Genomic DNA, 19,833 nt, shown 5'->3' with positions numbered 1-19,833 from the left:
AGAAAAGGATTTCTTTGGATTATAGTCGTCGGTAGAACTGCAGTGGAAGTTTGTTCACCAATAGTTTATTGAAATATACATGCTAAAATAGATCAACTGTAAGTATTGCTGAGCTTGTGAAATTATTCCACATTCGAACTTTTTATTTCAGTTTTCAATTCACTATGTTTTGAAATTGAGTGACCATATCCGCTAACACAGAGCTCACCATTTAGCTAATTTTATGTATCGGTTCCATTCCACTAGTGTTGTCACAATATTTTCCAGTAAAATTACTGTACTGAAAACGATCTATGAGCTGGAATACAAGCAATGAATCCTGCCATTTACCACAAAGCTATGTATAGTAATAGTTATCCCCATGGTCCCACATGAAGAGGAAGGGCCAATTAATAAAAAATGTGTTTTCTTTAGGTCTGCAATTCGCTTGGTTCTTAATATGTTCAATATTCCTGTAGTTAATATCAATTGGTCACAAAATCTATTTGATTTGCCATACCTTCCTCTTAAAGGACCCTCCACACCCATAATAAATAACAGTTTATAAAATTGCCAATTTCTATTAGATATCAGCCCTTTTATAGAGAATTAATGGCTATGGTGCCTCCCCGTCTGCATACCTCAGATCAGTATATTGATTGTGCCAATGCACGCGCGCACGGAGGGAGTCCATCAGATTCTTTACAATGAGAAGCCTCTGATTGATCATTTCCCGTGATGAGACTGTCTCTTCCAGGGAAAAAAGGGGATGGTTTGCAAAGGCTACAATTCATAAGAACTGCAGCCTTTGCACATTGTTTTAAGATATACCCCCAATGCATACATGCCTGAAAATGCCTGCATCTATTCATTGGGGTGGATCTAATAAACCGTGATTTATTTTTTCTTCTTCTTCCAAATATGGGCAGAGAAGTGTTCCTTTAAGTTAAATTATATTTATATATAAATCTAAAATCAAGATGGGAATAGAAGCTTATGGGTTACAGGATTTGAAATAGTTAAAAGACTTACTTAAGTTATATTCATTTTCTATTAAGGTATTTCCCTGCCTTTCACGAAAACCACAAAGTATGCCTTGGCATAATACATGCGTAAAATTTGTAAATATTTTTAGAAGAGCCGAGTAAACAGACGTATGCTCTTTGAACAACAATCACTCTAACTAGGAGAAACATTTTAAAAAGGTAACATAGAAATGTGAAGTAGAGAATGAATGTATTTTTGTGGAAGAAAGCAGCACAGTGTTCTTTATGTCACTAATGTTATAACAAAATAAATGTAAAATAATAAAAATTATATATCTATCTATCTATATATATATATATATATATATATATATATATATATATAATATATAGAGAGAGAGAGAGAGAGAGAGAGAGAGAGAGAGAGAGAGATCGAGAGATCGAGAGATCATACCGGTCTAGTCTAGATTCCTAAGCTATCTAGTAAAAATCAGATATAAATCATTGACATAGTAGAAAGGCCTATATGAGGCATCTTTTGACGTTCTAGTTTGACATGTGTTCCCATGAATGAGAGGATATCTTTGATGAGGACTATATGTAAATTACTAAATTGGTGACCAAATGAAAGTCAAAAGATTTTTGAATCAGAAAAGCCTATTAAGTAAATTAATTTCACGTTTTTTGTTGTGACCCACAATGTTTAAAAAGTGCACATGCTCTAATGTATTACATCCTTATTTAATGGGATCCAGCCCATCAACATTTCTGAGCCTGAAAGGTATACAATCCTATAAAGTGAATATAATATTTAATATATCACGGTAGTTGGATATATAGGATATAACGGCAGAGGTAGTCTCGCTGTGGTAGCTCCCTGTTCATATCCCCTTAATGTTACTTTTATATAGCATTTATGTAAGCTCTTTAAGCTGATGTATAATGCAAGAGGAAAAAAAATATCTGTTGTTTATTATTATAGCTATAGTCATAGCTATGCCTATAAACATAGACAAGGTTATTAATGTAAACGTGAATTAACAGATAATTGAAGTTAATTTTTGGACACAACTGGAAAAAGATTCCATGTTAACTATGGATTCACTTTGGCTTATTTTAACCACATTATGAAATTCCCCTTGAATTGATCTTAATTACTGATGACTCACAATTTAGTGAATAATCCTGACTACAGAGGTTCTTCTGGCATGGCAGAAAAGTAACAAATCTACAATTAATCTCATTAACCACATTCAATTTCTAATCCAACTGGTGATGTTTTAGATGATGTCATACTAAATCATTTGGAAACTATTCATTTAATAGCCACTAGATCTGATGGGCTGAAAAACTAAATGGTATTCTCTTGTTGAAGACTAATTGTATATAGTAGTCAACTCAAACTCTGCCCTATATTTCAGCCAGGGTTTACGATCCCCTGTATAAAGTATGATATTTACGCTCTACTCTTTACAAAACCAATTACGAAAATGCAAAACAAAAAAAAAAGCCTATGCTTATTCTAGACACAAATCATATCTTTTAAAGCAACCCATTTTGAGAGAACACAGCATACTTAAGTTATACTTCGTTATATTCAGTGAAAATTATGGGGACCTGGTGGAAGAGTATATTACCAGTCCACTGTTAATAGGAATTAAGAACAGTATACATTGTGTCATCAGCTGCATGTTAACACTCACATTAGCCTGCTAGGCCTGGAGACTTTCACATGCAAGACAACTTTAACACAAGGTGGACCTATCACCTTCAAATAATTAAGTCTTATTGAAATCTTATATGTTTATCTATGTATTCACATAGTGAGTAATTTCATATTATACTAGGTGTATAATACATTTTCAGATATTTGGCAATGATGCCTAGGATTACTGTGCATTAATAGAGAAGGGCTGCACAACATGTACTCTGTAACATGCATAGTAAATTGTTACAGGATGCCCAAACAAAAACACTCAGTAAATAATCAATAATAATTTTGTGCTTACATTACACATTTAGCCCCTTTAGAGTTTTACAGATGCCATTAGTTAAAAATTTTACACAACTATTGGCTGCACTATTTCTTATTTCTTTATTTAAAATAATTTAGAGCAATGCATGCAAATAAGTTAACATTTGCTTACGGCACTGCTGGAGAAATCACAGTGTGTGTGTGCACTTGCATTGAATTTCTTACCCATAAGCATGCCTGAAGCATCATGGGTAGATACATCTTCCTGAATGCAGAGGTGCAATGGAGGTTAATGGAAGTTTTTTTGCCAATGCTGCCGCAGCATTTACTAGGATGAAGGTAGAAGGAGCTGTTACTTCTTAGAAGTGACAGTTCCACTTGTAGACATCTTCAAAATAAATAAGTGCTCAGTGGAGTGGTTGAGAATCAAAACTCTGACCACGACAGATTTGTTGCGGTGTGTGCCAAAGTAGCCAAATTGGAATTTTTTTCCAAAATAGTCTAAATTTTGTAAGTTGGTTAATAACAAATAGCCTAGTGTACAAACCCCAGTGTAATAGGGTTGTAGCTATTAAATACTGGAAATCTCACCAGATAATTTATTGCATGGGTTTAATGCTTAAGCTGAACTGTGAAATGCTGGATTAGAGCGGTGATATTTTGGATTTAAAATTACACTGGGAAAGGCACCTAAGCGTGCCGAAACACTGTTTGTTTTTTTATGGTGATTTGTGTCTGACTCTGGCAGGCTATTAATGTGATCTGTGTTGCTGTATGTTTATTTTCTAGCCTCCTCACTTTTTGTTTGTCCTTATGTTTGCTATTGTGACATACTATTGATGATAAAGCTATATTTATATTAGCATTTCTTGAGTTGTGCATCTTGTGTTTAGACTTATCTTATATTATTTAAACATCATATAATCCCTGAAGATTAAATAACAGCAGTAGTTTTCACTAAAGCTCACACACATTTCTAAAACTATTAGTGCAGATTTATCATAAGGATATTATTATCATAGCCAACTAATAGCCATTCCTATGGTTTTTTTTGCAAGCTACTGTTTCAGCTGATAAACCAATTTAGTAGGAACTGTAATACTAGTGAATTCTGTGGATCAGGAATAACTAACGTTTTAAATCTATCTGAACTAAATAAGGAGCATTTCTAATAATACATGGTTCACCTGTAAACATATTTAAAATGATTTTGTTTTGGTGAAAGTTGTAATAAGTATAACTATTGCATGCAAAGATACAAAGCAGCGTCATCGAGTTAAGTAGATGTTGGATTGCAGATTGGACCATGTGTACCCTAGTGTGACCCTAAATATGCGGTCCGATTACAACTCCTAAAGTTAGCCTATTCCCACAGTTGGCTAACCCAATTTCCAGGTCATCTTCTCACTGCTAGTTAAAGGGACACTATATTACCAGAACCACTACAGCTTAATGTAGTGGGTCTTGTGTATAGCATGTCCCTGCAAGTTTTTTTAATGTAAACACTGCCTTTTCAGAGAACGGAGGGGGACGGTCACCCAGACAGTCACTTCAGGACTACACTATAATGCTCCTTTAAACATTGCAAGCAACTGTATAAGTCCAATAATATAAAGCTGATGACTGACTGCTCACAATGCAGTGCAGTCTGTATACATCATACAACATAATGGCTGGTGTCGGCATTCATGTCTGCTAGATGATCATGACGATTAATACAAACACAATGTATTTTAGGTTTAAAGGGTTCCTCAGATTCCACATTCACAATGAAATGACTGATCCCAGTGTTGGGACTTACAGACAATTCTCGAGACATCTTTAGATTAGGAGGAAATGTAAACTGTAGATCTTCTACAAAATATTTGATCCAATTTCTCATGTAGGCTCCGTGACTGACCAATAGGATATTTGCATCCAGAGGGACATGATTATCATTGGTATTATGTGGTATAGCGTTACTGCTATGTTTTACAAAAGGAGAAAGGTCAGACGACGAGATCTTGGATATTCCTGTGGCACCTAATTCTGACTGGTCTTTACTGCGCAGTTCCTCAAACACCAACTGACATAAATACTTAAAAAAGTCTTTGGCACGAGCTCTAACCTGTGAAAGACATATGAAACCGTTGAAAATAAATAAATAAAAATCCAGATAACACTTTGTAATTACAAACATGTTCCACATATAAAACATAGTAAACACGTGCTAATTCAGTAGTAGAAAACAGTCAATCATAAGAAAAATATGACACAATGCATTACAAAGAATTGTGTTTATACCTTAAAAAGTAGAGAAGGCACTATAGTAACCATAACCACTGCAGCTTAATGTAGTGGTTCTGGTGTCTATAGCCTGTCCATGCAGGCTTTTTATTGTAATGACCGCCTTTTTAGAGAAAAGGCAGTGTTTACATTGCTGCCAAACACCTCTATTAGCAGTCACTCAGACAACCACTAGATGTGCTTCCTGTGTCAGTGCTGCACAGTGTGCAGTACTGGCATTCAGCAATTCCACGCTCTGCATGGAGAGACTGAACATTCCCCATAGAGATGCACTGATTCACTACATCTCTATGAGGAGGTGCTGATTAGCGCCGCAAGACATTTTGCTGCACATGCACAACAGCCTCCCAATGCTTTCTGGTGGGAAAGCATTGAATTGGCTGACATCATCATGCGTGATGATTTCAGCCACGGAGGTGGAGCCAGCCGTGGCGAGATCTGTGCGGCGTGGGAGAACAGGTGAGTTTAAACATCTTATTTCTTATGGTGGGGTCGGATACCTTGATAGCTATTTTAACACTATTTGTCAAATGTACATGTTTGTGTTCCTGACTCTATAGTGTTTCTTTAACATCTTTAATTATTTTCTATGGGAGAAGTTAAAGCCAGTCCCAATTGGTAAGAATATCTAGCTGATAGTCACTAGCATTTGCAAAACCAATTTTAACAATTAACAGCTTGTCAGTAAACAACACTGGAAATGAGCTCTGAGGCTATTCTTTAAAATATATGTAAAAAAATTGAACTTAGTCAATACTTTATTCTATTCACAGGAAAGGTACATTTTAAACTATAACAGGACTAGATGAAACATAGAATGTGACAGCAGATAAGAGCACTCGGCCTATCTAGTCTGCCCAATTTTCTAACTACTTTCATTAGTTTCTTATAGCTAGGATAGCCTTACGCCTATCCCACACGTACTTAACCCCTTAAGGACCAAACTTCTGGAATAAAAGGGAATCATGACATGTCACACATGTCATGTGTCTTTAAGGGGTTAAACTCCTTCACTGTGTTATTTTTAAACCTTTGCCCCTCTAATTTAAGACTATGTCCTCTTGTTGTGGTAGTTTTTCTTCTTTTAAATATAGTCTCATCATCCTTTACTGTGTTGATTCCCTTTCTGTATTTAAATGTTTCTATCATATCCCCTCTGTCTCGTCTTTCCTCCAAGCTATACATGTTAAGTTCCGTTTTATCCTGCAATCCATGAACCAGTTTAGAATGGCCCTTTTCTGATCTCTCTCTAAAGTATCAATATCCTTCTGAAGATACGGTCGCCAGTACTGCGTACAATACTCCAAGTGAGGTCTCACCAGTGTTCTGTACAATGGCATGAGCACTGCCTTCTTTCTACTGCTAGTTTTACAGGCCATCATTTTTGTTATCCTTTATTAAGGAATAAATGCCTTGATCCAAATGGCTCCCTTGCAAAAACATGGGTGGGTCTATAATAGCATCATAACTAGACACCTGTCTATATAGGTCATGTCCATAAAATATGTCTTGTTGTCCTCAAGGACTGGTGTTCAAAACAACTGATAAGTTATACAAGCTTGTAGTTACCGCTAAAGCACTACAACAAAGGCCATACCTGTTCAAGAGTCTCGCCACCTGGAGGTGTATATGAAGGACACTGCTGTCCGGACTGCTTTGCCATTGCCTTTAACTCACTCAAGGGCCGACCCTCTGCAATTCCATATCTCTGGAAACAAGATTTTTTTTTTTTTTGCATGAAGATACATTCATTTCAACACTCTTGTTAAACAGTACTGACCAATTAAACAGGCAAAACTTCTCTGTTCTTAGCAAGTTTCTCTGTTTTAGCAGGTTTTTGTACAGTTGGGTTAGGAAACCATGTATTCATAGCTTGCCACCAGGTTGATATAAGATAGAATGCAGAGTTTGATATACTATATTACATGAGGCATGCCGTTTATAATTTCAGTACGTGTACAGCACCTAAATACCAGCAAAAAAAATATATAAGACATTCAAGTAAAGGTGGCCCTATAGAATTATATCCACTTCAAATCATCTCAAACAAGTTATAGCTAACGTATATGATAACAGAAAAAAAAGATCATAAGCAAATTGCTTTTATATGAAATTAAGCAATACTGTATAACTGGACATTTTAGAGAAATAGCTATTAAAGGTGCCCTTTTATTAGTTAAGTATTGGCTAATTGTACAGATCATTTTTCCCTGCTTCTTAACATCCCCAGTGTTAAATTTACTAAATTCCATATTGTACACATTTCAAAAATCCAAATTGAATGACTAAAATAACGAGCTGTGTCTAGAGAAAAGAAGGATATTTTTTTCCAAATCTAAAATTATTGCCTAAAATGCACAAATCACATTTATTTCAAAGGGAGACTATCGTCACTAAAACAACTTTAGCTTAAAGGAACACTGTAGGCTCCCAGACCACTTAAGCTAATTGAAATGGTCTGGGTGCAGTGTCCCTTATGCACTTAATGCTGCAATGTTGTTAACCCCTTCAGGACCGGACTGTTTTGGCGATGTTGTACGTTAAGGACCAGGGCTGTTTTAAACACTTTTGTGGTGTTTGTGTTTAGCTGTAATTTTCCTCTCTCATATTTACTGTTCCCAACAAGTTATATATTGCATATAGGGCTTTCTTTACATACCATTATTTGTATCATGTCATTTACGGTAGTTTACTTTAAAAATGTTTTTATTTTTTTTAAATGGTGAAAACATGTTTTTTTACTTTTGCTTGAAAAATATTTTGCTTACCTACGAAAGCTAATGAAAAAACTGCTAAATAGATTCAAAATGTTGTCCTGAGTTTAAAAACACCCAGTGTTTACGTGCAAGTTATAGGGCTATAAGTAGAAATAGGAAATTGCTGTTTTAAAATATATATTTTTAAAATGTATCAATAGTGACATTGTAACACTTCACATGTACATATTTGTTTTAAAGTAGACAACCCAGGGTATTCAATATGGGGTATGTCCAGTCTTTTTTAGCAGCCACTTAGTCACAAACACTGGCCAAAGTTAGCATTTATGTTTGTTTGTGTGTTTAAAATGCAAAAAAACTATTATGAACGCTAACTTTGGCCAGTGTTTTTGACTAAGTGGCTTCTAAAAAAGACTGAACATCTTCTTTTGCAAATGGTATGCCATCATGGGGGTAATTCTCATTCCTGGGCTACCATACACTCTCAAAAGGCAACATAACCAACATGGCAATTTTCAATGTAAAAATATTTGACCCTGTAACTTTCAAAAACACTATAAAACCTGCATTTGAGGGGGGTACTGTTATACTCGGGAGACTTTGCTGAACACAAATATTAGTGTTTCAAAACAGTAAAACATATCACAACAAATATATCATCAGTGAAAGTGCCATTTGTGTGTGAAAAATGCAAAAAAAGTCACTTTCACTGACAATATCATCGCTGTGATATGTTTTACTGTTTTCAAACACTAATATTTGTGTTCAGCAAAGTCTCCCGAGTAAAACAGTACCCCCCATGTACAGGTTTTAGGGTGTCATAGAAAGTTACAGGGTTAAATACAGTGCTAGCAAATTAAATTATCTGGACTTTCTGCCTGGGTTGTCAAGCAGGTCCCTTAACCCCTTAAGGACCAAGCTTCTGGAATAAAAGGGAATCATGACATGTCACACATGTCATGTGTCAATAAAATTACTTAATTATGTAAAAATATTACATAAATACGCACATAGAATTTAAATATATATGCATTTATTAGACCCTTTTATTTTGGGACTATTTTTAACTAAATCAATTAAAAGTAATTTTTTAGCAACCGTTTCACCACAATTTCCTTTCTGTGTATATCTATTCAAGGGCTAAAACACCTAATTCTAGTGGTGGATCATTCTGGCTAACTATTTTCTTACTAATTCAGACAGTGATAGACAAGAAATACCTCTATTTGCAGCTCTAAGTCTGCCCACAATGACTTCCTGAATTGAAACGGACCTTTGGTCCAGTATCTCACGCTGGACGTTCTCACGCTCTGCATGAGGACCTCCAGCATCAGATTTATCCCCATAGAAAAGCATTGATTCTATTATTTCCTATGGGGAGGTCTAATGCACATTAGCACTCGCTCGTCGCAAAACACTGAAGGGGGCAGAGCGTCGCCACAGCACCGAGAGACATCAACTAGGGTTTTAAAAAGGGAGGGGGAGGCAGAGGGAGCTATAGTGCCGGGAATACAGCATTGTATTCCTGGCACTATAGTATCCCTTTAATGAAGCAGTTTGATTGTACAGATCATGCCCATGCAGTCTCACTGCTCAATTATCTGCCATTTAGGAGTTTAATCACTTTGTTTATGCACCTCCCTGCATGTAACTTGCACAGCATTCCTAAACACTTCCTGAAAAGTGAGATCTTATGTTTAGTCTTCCTTTATTGCAAAGTCTGTTTAATGTGGAATTTATAATCTCATTAGTTTATATAGAAATACATAGGTTAATTGTCAATCATATTGTGTTTTTACTGCAATATATATATACATATATACACACACACACATGAATTCTGAATTAAAGTAACAGAGCATTAGCATCTCCCTATGCACCCAAGGAATAAAAAAATATTAAGAAGTAAAACATCCTAACTTATAGGTGCAAACCTTATAGGCAATCTAAAAGTATACATTCTATAGACATCACACTCACACATCCACTAAAGCCTCAACTAAAACACTAGATCCCAAAGACACGAGGGAATGTTCAGTGACTTTAGCTCACCCTTTCTCGCAGTCTGCAGTCATATTTAATGGCAATGGGTTCACACAGTTGGTTATTCTTCATAATGATGCAAGCGGTCTGTGGAAGAGAGAATATAATGTAGAGGATGTTATACATTTCAAAAAGTGTCTTGGAATTTGCAAACGTAATTTTAAAAACTGGGGTTTTTTTTGCCTTCTTTTGGATCAACAGCAAAAAACATATGTGAGGAAGGCTGAACTTGATGGACGCAAGTCTCTTTTCAGCTATGTAACTATGTAAAAAATCCATGACAGCTCCTTTAATAAAATAAATAACACCTGGAGATATTAATTGTAAATAAAATTGTGGGAGAAGTTGGACATGAATGTGCAATACACACACTGGAAAATTTCTGTGTTGCTACTACATGTGACATGTCTAGGGGGCTACTGCTGCCTAGATGCAGGGAATTGGCTCTATTTGTAGAGGATCCTCCATAGACCACAATGCTGTAAGCTCCTGGTGCTTAAGCGCTAGAGTACAAGCTGGAAGAAGATGGTGGCCCTCGCAAGGGACAGGTTCAGATAACTTAAAATCTGTATATGGCACTAATTTTAGGTAAGTTATTTTTTTCACATCTGGTTCACTTTAATCATTTTATAATTGAATCTTTTTTAAATTTTTTATTTATTTAATATCTGGAATTTTCTCTAGAATCTATTTTGAACATGACAAATGTTACCAGGTCCACTTACAAATAATGGAATAACCACCCCTACTTTTTCACACTGCTAGTATTTTGGCAATACATATTATTCTTAATTCTATGTTATTTTGGGGGACCCTATTGCAGCACCCTATGCGCATCCTTCGTTTTTTTAGGGAAACAGAGCCAGTGTTTCATCCGTAATAGTGATATAGAAAACTACACAGGATCTTTTTTTTTTTTTAAATTCTTTATTTTTTGCGCAGGTGAGTACAAATATATCAGTAAAACGCCACAACAGCGTACAAGTAGGTGTAAACAAGTGAAACAGTGGCAGAAAACAAGTGCGCATTTTCATTTTGTGGGTACAAACTTTGCAGAGTTACAGTTACAGTAACTACACAGGATCTTACACCCCTTTTCATACTAAAATTTGGGTTGCATGTAATTTATATCATAGTGTGATTTATTTTACAGTATTACACTATTAGTGTTTTTTTTTTTTTTTAGATATGAGAATATATAACCCCCAAGATTAAAGGGACACTATAGTCACCATAGTTACATAGTTACATAGTTAGATAGCTGAAAAGAGACTTGCGTCCATCAAGTTCAGCCTTCCTCACACCTGTTTTTTGCTGTTGATCCAAAAGAGAAAAAAAAACAAAAAAAAACAAAAAAAAAACCCCAGTTTGAAGCACAATTTTGCAACAAGCTAGGACAAAAAATTCCTTATTGACCCCAGAATGGCAGTCAGATTTATCCTTGAATCAAGCAGTTATTACCCTACATTGAAAGATTATATCCGGGGGGCGGGGCCAGGCCGCCGAGCTGAACAGTCGCACAAGAGAGCGGCTCCTGCACTCTTTCCACGATTAAAGCACAAAACTCGGAATTTTGCAAAAACCTGACGGCTGACAGATTCAGCACATTGCAGGGAGGCACACCCGAACTGAGGCGAGGCTTGCAGAGACTGTTTTAGTCCCTCGGGAGGTGATCCTTGCCGCCCACGATGGGGCCTACTCTGGCGGTGAGCGGGGTGGACGGCCGCCGCCCCGCTATCCTGCCTACTGGGGCCACGCTAGAAATATGAAGCTGGGTGGACCTGGCCCCGTTTCCCCCCCCTCTGGGCCGGTGGGGGTGATCCCGGACCACACTCCATAGCCCCACATAAAGCCAGGATGAAACAACACCCGAGGGCCGCAACCAAAATGGCGGAGACCACGTGGCTGGGTGGAAGACCGGCACTCTCTCCTCACCCAACTCACCACAAGCAGTTGACGGGTAGGAGCTGGCTCGACACCAGGGGTAAGCGCCTCAATCCCCAGACCAGCAACTTCAAACCCCAGACCGGCACCTACCGCACACAGGCTCTGAATGAGCGGAGGAGACGGAGACGCAGGCTCACACAAGCGTCCTTGCGGAAAGAGTCCCCTCAGCGAAAGCCGTTGTCCCTGCGCTGAAGCCCTGCAAGTAGATCCCCTCAGAGCACCGACCAGGCACCGATCACCACGGACGACTGATTGCCCGCACAGGCGAGGTCCAGTTCGGCAACCAGCATAGCTACAGGGACACGGCGCCCACCAGTGACAAACACGGGACTAAACCGCAGGTACACTACATGGAGTCTATCACCCTGCCATGCGCCTGGACAGAATCTAACATGGCAGTACCATAGTTCTCGTCCCTGCTACCATTCTCTAACGGCAGGTCCTATGGCACTAAACCTTTGACTGTCACCTGGCTATCGAGGGGTTCACCTGGAGTGGAATAATCTACACTTATAAGAAGCTTTCATATATCACTGCTCCCGGCATGTCAGTTAATTATACCGACACAGTCTTTAATTTGACATTCTTGCTATAGCTCTTTCAGTGTGCTTATTGTAACCATTCATGCATCATTCTATTAACTAGTCCTATTTAATAGGACATCTTAAAATATGTAACACTAGATAAGTTTAAACATCAGCGCAACTAGCTTTGTGATATGCAGATTTAACCTGACATGCTAACATATCAAACATAAATGTCTAAATGCCTGCTTTCCTCATGTTAAAAAATATAAAAATGTGCTGTCTAGACGGCCACGCTATTGAAATGTTATGAAAAATGTCCGCGGATGCTGTTGTGGCTCTGCAAATCTGATGTTCATCTTTGCACAAGAAAAATAAAGAATTAAAAAAAAAAAAAAAAAAAGAAAGATTATATCCTTGAATATTCTGTCTTTGCAAGTATGCATCTAGTAGCTGTTTGAACATCTGTATGGACTCTGATAAAACCACTACCAGAACAACTACAGCTCATTGAATTTGTTCTGGTGAGTAGAATCATTACCTTCAGGCTTTTTGCTGTAAACACTGTCTTTTCAGATAAAATGCAGTGTTTACATTACAGCCTAGTGATAACGTCACTGGCCACTCCTCAGATAGCTGTTAGAGATCCTTCCTGGGTCATGGCTGCCTAAAATGCTTCCAAACATTCAGTGTCTCCTCCCTCTGCATGCAGACACTGAACTTTCCTCATAGAGAATTATTGATTCAATTCATCTCTATTAGGAGATGCAGATTTGCCAGAGCTGTGTTTGAATTGTGCTGGCTCTTCCCCTGATCTGCCTCTTTGTCAGTCTCAGCCAATCTTATGGGGAAGCACATGATTGGATCAGGCCACAACTTCTGCTGAAGTCGGCAGGCAGTGGGCAGGTCTGAAGGAAACAGGGACTAAGTAAGCAGCTGCAGGCTTGAATACAAGTAAGATTTTACTATATTTAGGGAGGCATGAGGGGACCAGGGGGGCTAGATGGTGGTTTTAACCCTGTAGGGTCAGGGAAGAAAAACTATTTAGCAATTGCACTTACTTGCTTAGCACGGATCAAGTCACTTGAAAACACATGCGTAAACATGACGTTACTAAGAAATCTACCAGCAGCTTCTGCCTGCTTAACTCCCATCTCCGAGAGAGGCTCATCTATCCCTTGGCCTGTAAAATAAAGGATTACAAAAGGAACAATCAGCCCACCATGCTACTACAGACCAGAAATATGCAGATGTCAAAAATACAGCATTATACAGTGGAATTGTGTCAAATTATGGTCAGTCTCTTTAGCACTTTTCATTATTTTTTTTTACTTACCTTGGAGCAGTTTTTCTTTGTTGTATCGTGTTTCCCCACTATATGAAATAAACAAATACATTTTTAAAAAGGGAAACATGGATTAGATCAAATTCTAGATGTTTGTTATTGTAGATTTGCATTGAGCTTCATAAATATCATTGTCTGTAAAAGGTTTGGTATCTTGTAAATGCCTATAGATGGCAAAATAATTCAAAAGTCAGATTTATAAACTATATAAGGATGCCCAATATGCCTTTTAGAATCCATTGAAATACTTCATTTTGATGTATTTCCATCAAATAAAGAAAAACATTATGAAGTCTGTCCATTGCTGAACAATATTAACAAACATAATAATGATCTACACTACCTGCATGAGGCATGTGAATATCTGCTGAATTGCAGATGTTTTATCCTATCTGCTGGGAATGAACTAACTGTACCGTACTGTGCTCTCTGGCATAGAGAAATAAGAACAGTCAGTACAAACGCATAATGACAATATGTCATAGACACATTTCTCATGGGCATGGGAAATGTGCTTTTCAAAAATAAAATGTTTACATATATAAGATTTAAAAAATTATAAAAATAATACTCCAATTGCTTTTATAAACGGAATGATGTAATGCCTTGGTACACCACGCTGGAACCAATATATATCCAAATAATTCAGCAAAGAAAAGTGGGCACTCACAGCTCTTGTTTAGTGAAAAAAAAATAGCACATTTATTAGTATAGCATCTACTAAACTAATACATTTGCTATTTTCTTTTCACTAAACAAGAGCTGTGAGTGCCCACTGAGAGAGAGAGAGAGAGAGAGAGAGAGAGAGAGAGAGAGAGAGAGAGAGAGAGAGAGAGAGAGAGAGAGTGTGAGTGTGTGTGTGTGTGTCTTTTTTACTTGATCGTCGGTTTTTAACATTTATCAATAAACTTTGGACTTTTAAAATCCGTGAGTGCAGCTACCTACTTGGATGATATATATTTTTTTTTATTTATTTATTTAATTATTTTTAAAGGACACTTTAGGCGCTGCACCACTCCTTGTACTTTCATCTGTTTGTGGACGGGATGAGAGACCCCGGCTCCGGTGATTTAGCTGCCGTTTGGAGTGTTCCAGTTATTGCTTAGCGCTGAATACCCGAAATTGCACCTTCATAAATGTAGAATAATATTTGAAATGTTTATAATGTATGTATGAATGAATTAATGTGTGTTGCCATATGGAATTACTGGAAAACTAGAGGAATATATTTAAACTGACAAGGAACAAGGTAAATAGCAAAACAATTTCTTATAATCTCAGTAATTCCTTAGAATATTTAGGTATGTATGTTTCCATTGGTATTTATTTGTTTAATTATTGGGATCTGTTAGACCAGGGCTTGACAAATTGGCTTGGAATCTAGGAGCCAGGTTTTTCAATGTCAAAAATACAATTCTTAAAGGAACACAATAGTCACCAGAACCACTACAGTTTAATGTAGTTGTTCTGAAGTCTATATCCTGTTCCTGCAAGCTTTTCAATGTAAACACTGTCTTTTCAGATAAAAGGCAGTGTTTGCATTGCTGCCTAGTAACACCTCTAGTGGCAATCACTCAGAGACCACTATAGTGCTTCCAAGCTCAGTGCTGCACAGTGTGCAGCATCTAAATTCAGCGTCTAGTGACAGTCACTCAGACAGCCAATAGAGGTGCTTCCTGGGTCAGTGCTGTAGTGTGCAACACCTTTGTTAAAACTCCCCATAGAGATGCATTGATTTAATGCATCTCTATGAGGAGAAGTTGACTGGCACAGTTTGGCTCTTTGTCACGCATGCACAGTAGTCCCTCAATGCATTCCCATGGGGAAGCTTTAGATTGGCTGTGATTATCAAGACTGATGATCTCAGCACGGTGTGGGAAAAAGGTGAGTAAAAACATTGTTCCCATGTGAATGGAGGGGGACATGTAACCTAAAATTACACAATCACTGACAGAGAGACTCACTAACAGACCCACACTCACTGACAGACAGAAAGACATACATACTCACTAACAGACACTCACTGACGGACACACTGATTTGTCACACACACACACTCTCACAAATTATTTATATTTTTTATTTTAATGTGCCCACCAGAGATCTGGAGTGAAACCTTTCCCTGGGGTCCAGTGAGGCTGCGTTCATCTCTCAGCTTTGCTCCCTAGAGTGCTGTTTAGTGATGTGGAGGCCTGAGTGACGTCATTTTCCGGCTCCCAGTATCACTGGAGGGTGAGTGAGGGAGCATGACAGGTAGAGGACAGCTCCCTATCTGCCTCTGCAATCAGCCACCCTCCTGCCCTCATTCCTCAGCTCTCCATGAGCCAGCCGCTTACCTGCCTGCCTCCACTCCCATGCAGCCGTCACTGCGAAGTCTGAACAGGCTCACAAATCCCAGGCGCCAGGACAAATTTCCTAGTCACCATAGTGACCTAGGATTTGTTGAGCCATATGTTAGAGTGTCAACAATACATGTTGACATGTTGTAAGAGAGGACACATTCTGATACCAATCTCAGTTATTCCTTAAGGATATAGGAATAACAGGTGAAACCAGAAAATAACAATGTCCTTGCATTCAATGCTGAATTGGGCGCCATGTAATCTAAACACAAACAATATAAATGTTATAGGTGTATATGCAAGTATAAAAAATATATACAAGCAAAAAGGCGCTATGTGTACAAGCAAAAAGGCGCTTGTATTATATGCAAGTATAAAAGAAGAATAGGATAAGAAAAACTAAAGCAGCACTGGTATTTGACTTTATTTTTTTCTCAGTATCCACTGCCCATGATGTATACTGTTTGCCCTTCTGTGTATTTTTTTTTTTTTTTTTTGACTGATGGTATGTGGGTAAATTATATCGGTGAATGAAACAATGCCAAAGATTGCCTACTTCTATTGGATGCAAAAAACCTGGGGTGAATATCAAAATAGTGATAGTGCTGCTTTGCCATGGGTATGAAAACATCAGTGTCCTGCTGCAATATTAAGCATGGCCTCCCACAATGCAAAAGAGAATCAATATTGGGGCATTATATACTCGAGTATAAGACGAGTTTTTCAGCACATTTTTTGTGCTGAAAAACCCCAACTCGTCTTATACTCGAGTCACTGTCTGTCTGTATCCTGTCAGCTCCCTTCTCCTCTGCGCCGGTCCGTTCAGCACCTCTGTCAGCTCCCAGTGTAAGTCTTGCGAGAGCCGCGGGGTCATAGTGCGGCTCTCGCGAGACTTACACTGTGAGCTGACAGGGGAGCTGACCGGACCGGCGCGGAGGAGAAGGGAGCTGACAGGAGCTGCAGGAGAGGTAAGTGCTCCCTGCCAGCCCCCCTCCTCCCCCCACTGAACTACCAATGCCACTGGACCACCAGGGAGTGAGAGCCCCCCCTCCCTGGCCAGCTAGGAAGCAGGGACGAAAAAAATTAATATATATATAAATAATAATAATAATAAAAAAATAATAAAATAAAAAATAATAATAATAAAAAAAAATTAATGAAACAAAAAAAATTAAAATAATAATTAAAAAATAACCCCCCCACCAAGGCTCTGCATCACACTCTGCATCACACACACACACACTGCATTCTCATACACACACACACTGCATTCATTATATACACACACTGTAAATAGATATTCAATTAATATAATTTTTTTAGGTTTGAATTTTATTTAGAAATTGACCAGTAGCTGCTGCATTTCCCACCCTAGTCTTATACTCGAGTCAATACGTTTTTCCCATTTTTGGGGGATAAAATTAGGGGCCACGGCTTATATTCGGGTCGGCTTATACTCGAGTATATACGGTAGATACACACACTCAACATAACTACCATACTTTTCATTTTATACCTCAAAGCCAACAAAACAGAGGCAACAGCTACGTTTTTAATTAAAAAAACATTTACATGTCTGCTAACTAATTCCCTACCACTGTATGTAAATAAAAACGGCACAAAATTAACATAACACTGAATGTGCTTACTTGTTTTACTAAATAAACTCAAAAGAGACAAAAACGACAAACAGTAGGTAATGTAAAACACATATATCCTTAAAACAGGGCTTGACAAATTTGCTTGGAATCTAGGAGCCAGCTGAAAATGTTAAGAGCCAGTTTTTTTTAAAACAACGCTTGATTTTCAACGCCAATTCTTAAAAGGACGCTATAGTAACCAGAACTCACTACAGCTTAATGTAGTGGTTCTGGTGTCTATAACCTGCCCCTGCAGGCTTTTCAATCTAAACACTGCCTTTTCAGAGAAAGAGCAGTGTTTACATTGCAGCCTAGTAACACCTCCAGTGGCAATCACTCAGAGACCACCATAGTGCTTCCTATCTGAGTGCAGCAGCTAAATACAGCATCTAGTGACAGTCACTCAGACAGCCAATAGAGGTGCTTCCTGGGTCAGTGCTGTGACACTTTGCATTGAGACGCGAACATTTCACATAGAGATGCATTGATTGAATGCATCTCTATGAAGAGATGCTGATTGGTGTAGCGTTTTGCCACATATGTGTAATAGACTCGCAATTCTGTCCTATGAGAAAGCATTGGGTTGGCTGAGATCATCTAGCTTGAAAACTGGTTGACAAAACCCAGCAATTTTGTCCTAGTGCCTGGGATTTGTTGAGCCCTGCCTTAAAGGTTTCTATAGGCATCACGACCAGTTCATCTGGGTCCACTGTCCCTGTCCGCCTACCAGACAGCCACTAGAAGTTAGAGGTGCTCCCTGTAGTTTCAGAGTTAGACTCCGTGAATCAACGCTGGATGCACTCGCTTTGCATGAGGATATCCATGCATGCGCCTTAGGTGTCCCCCCCCATTGGCTGACATTGGCAGAGGAATTGCGAGACCCAGCACTGAGGCACATTGGCGCTGGAATCAAGTAAGTGACTGATAGGATTTTTTTTTTAACGCTTTCGTGGATGAGGGCTGGACACAAGTGAATACCTCTTAGTTTACAAGATGCTAATTTCACCTGTTATTTTACATCTTCATCCCTGGACTAACATGGCTACAATCTGTACTCTAAGAATATCTATCTATCTATCTATCTCTCTCTCTCTCTCTCTCTCTCTCTCTCTCTCTCTCTCCATATTTATATCCCACACCTTTCTTTATTTAACACCCTTGGACTTTTGTTGTTACTGACACAGATCAACGATCCCAGTGCTGAAAAGACGGCATTCAATGAGACCGGCTGCCCCCCAGCTGTGGCTCCCCCACCCCCTCTCTCCCATTAGGACAGGATGGATATTATTATTAATACTAAGGATGGATATTAAATAATAACAATGAAGGATATTATTATATTACAGCCTGGCTCTGTCTGGTCTCACTAACATGTCCCTGCATTGGATACAGATGACCTTTACATTGATGTCTGCGGACAGCAGGTGAGAGATAAATGGCCACTTACTGTCTAACGATGGTTAGTGCGAACCTGGCCATGCTGGCTGATCAGCGCCCTCTCCCACAGCAGGTAACCCGGCCAGCTGTCCCCTACCTCCTGCTCTGCATTGCAGACTGACCCTGAGGAAGACACAATCGTAGCTGGACATTACGGAACAGCCAATCACGGCTCGGCATTCATTCCGTGCGCTAACAATGAAATGCAACGGCGTTGTGTATTGGCTCAACGGGACACAGTGTAATTGTATTGGCAAGAAGCTCTTCCTGTTTCCTTGCCCATAGATGTCCCCTTTCCTCCTGCATGATCTCCTTGCAATGGGCAGTCCCAGAGCTCTCTGCTTGGCTGCATTATCTGCTAGTTCAAAGTGATTCAACACATTTTAAAATAGATCGCAGGATGCAGACTGTCAGGGCAGGGCAGTCATTGGAAAGCTATACTTTCATCATGAATGAAATAAATATGCTCAAGAACTTGCAATCTAAAAAAAAATAAAAAGCAAAACAAAATAATGCTGGCATTTGATAAATGGCAATTGTAAAAAAAATACAAAATAAATGCTTTACTTTATCTTCAACCTCTTAAAAGGACAATCTTAAAGGGATACTCCC

The 19,833-nt window shown here is 38.5% G+C and overlaps 1 protein-coding gene across 1 annotated transcript; it reads right to left on the bottom strand.

The window, feature by feature from the left end:
- Positions 1-1,381: 1,381 nt before the first annotated feature.
- Positions 1,382-19,354, bottom strand: TIGAR (TP53 induced glycolysis regulatory phosphatase). The gene is made up of 6 exons (XM_063447796.1): positions 19,232-19,354; positions 13,794-13,831; positions 13,519-13,640; positions 9,996-10,073; positions 6,824-6,934; positions 1,382-5,047 (listed from the first exon to the last, which is right to left on the bottom strand). The coding sequence occupies exons 1-6, from the start codon at positions 19,261-19,263 to the stop codon at positions 4,598-4,600; spliced, it is 831 nt and encodes a 276-aa protein (XP_063303866.1). The 5' UTR covers positions 19,264-19,354; the 3' UTR covers positions 1,382-4,597.
- Positions 19,355-19,833: the final 479 nt, after the last annotated feature.

This window comes from Pelobates fuscus, chromosome 3 (assembly GCF_036172605.1).
Source record: "Pelobates fuscus isolate aPelFus1 chromosome 3, aPelFus1.pri, whole genome shotgun sequence".
Taxonomy (NCBI): Eukaryota; Metazoa; Chordata; class Amphibia; order Anura; family Pelobatidae; genus Pelobates; species Pelobates fuscus.
This window is presented reverse-complemented; position numbering and strand designations above follow the sequence as displayed.

Coding starts and splice junctions, on each gene's coding strand:
- TIGAR (XM_063447796.1), bottom strand. CDS start 19,263: ATGGCCAGGTTCGCACTAACCATCGTTAGACA. Junction 13,832..19,231: donor GCACTAACCATCGTTAGACA/GTAAGTGGCCAT, acceptor TATTTCATATAG/TGGGGAAACACGATACAACA. Junction 13,641..13,793: donor CAAAGAAAAACTGCTCCAAG/GTAAGTAAAAAA, acceptor TTTATTTTACAG/GCCAAGGGATAGATGAGCCT.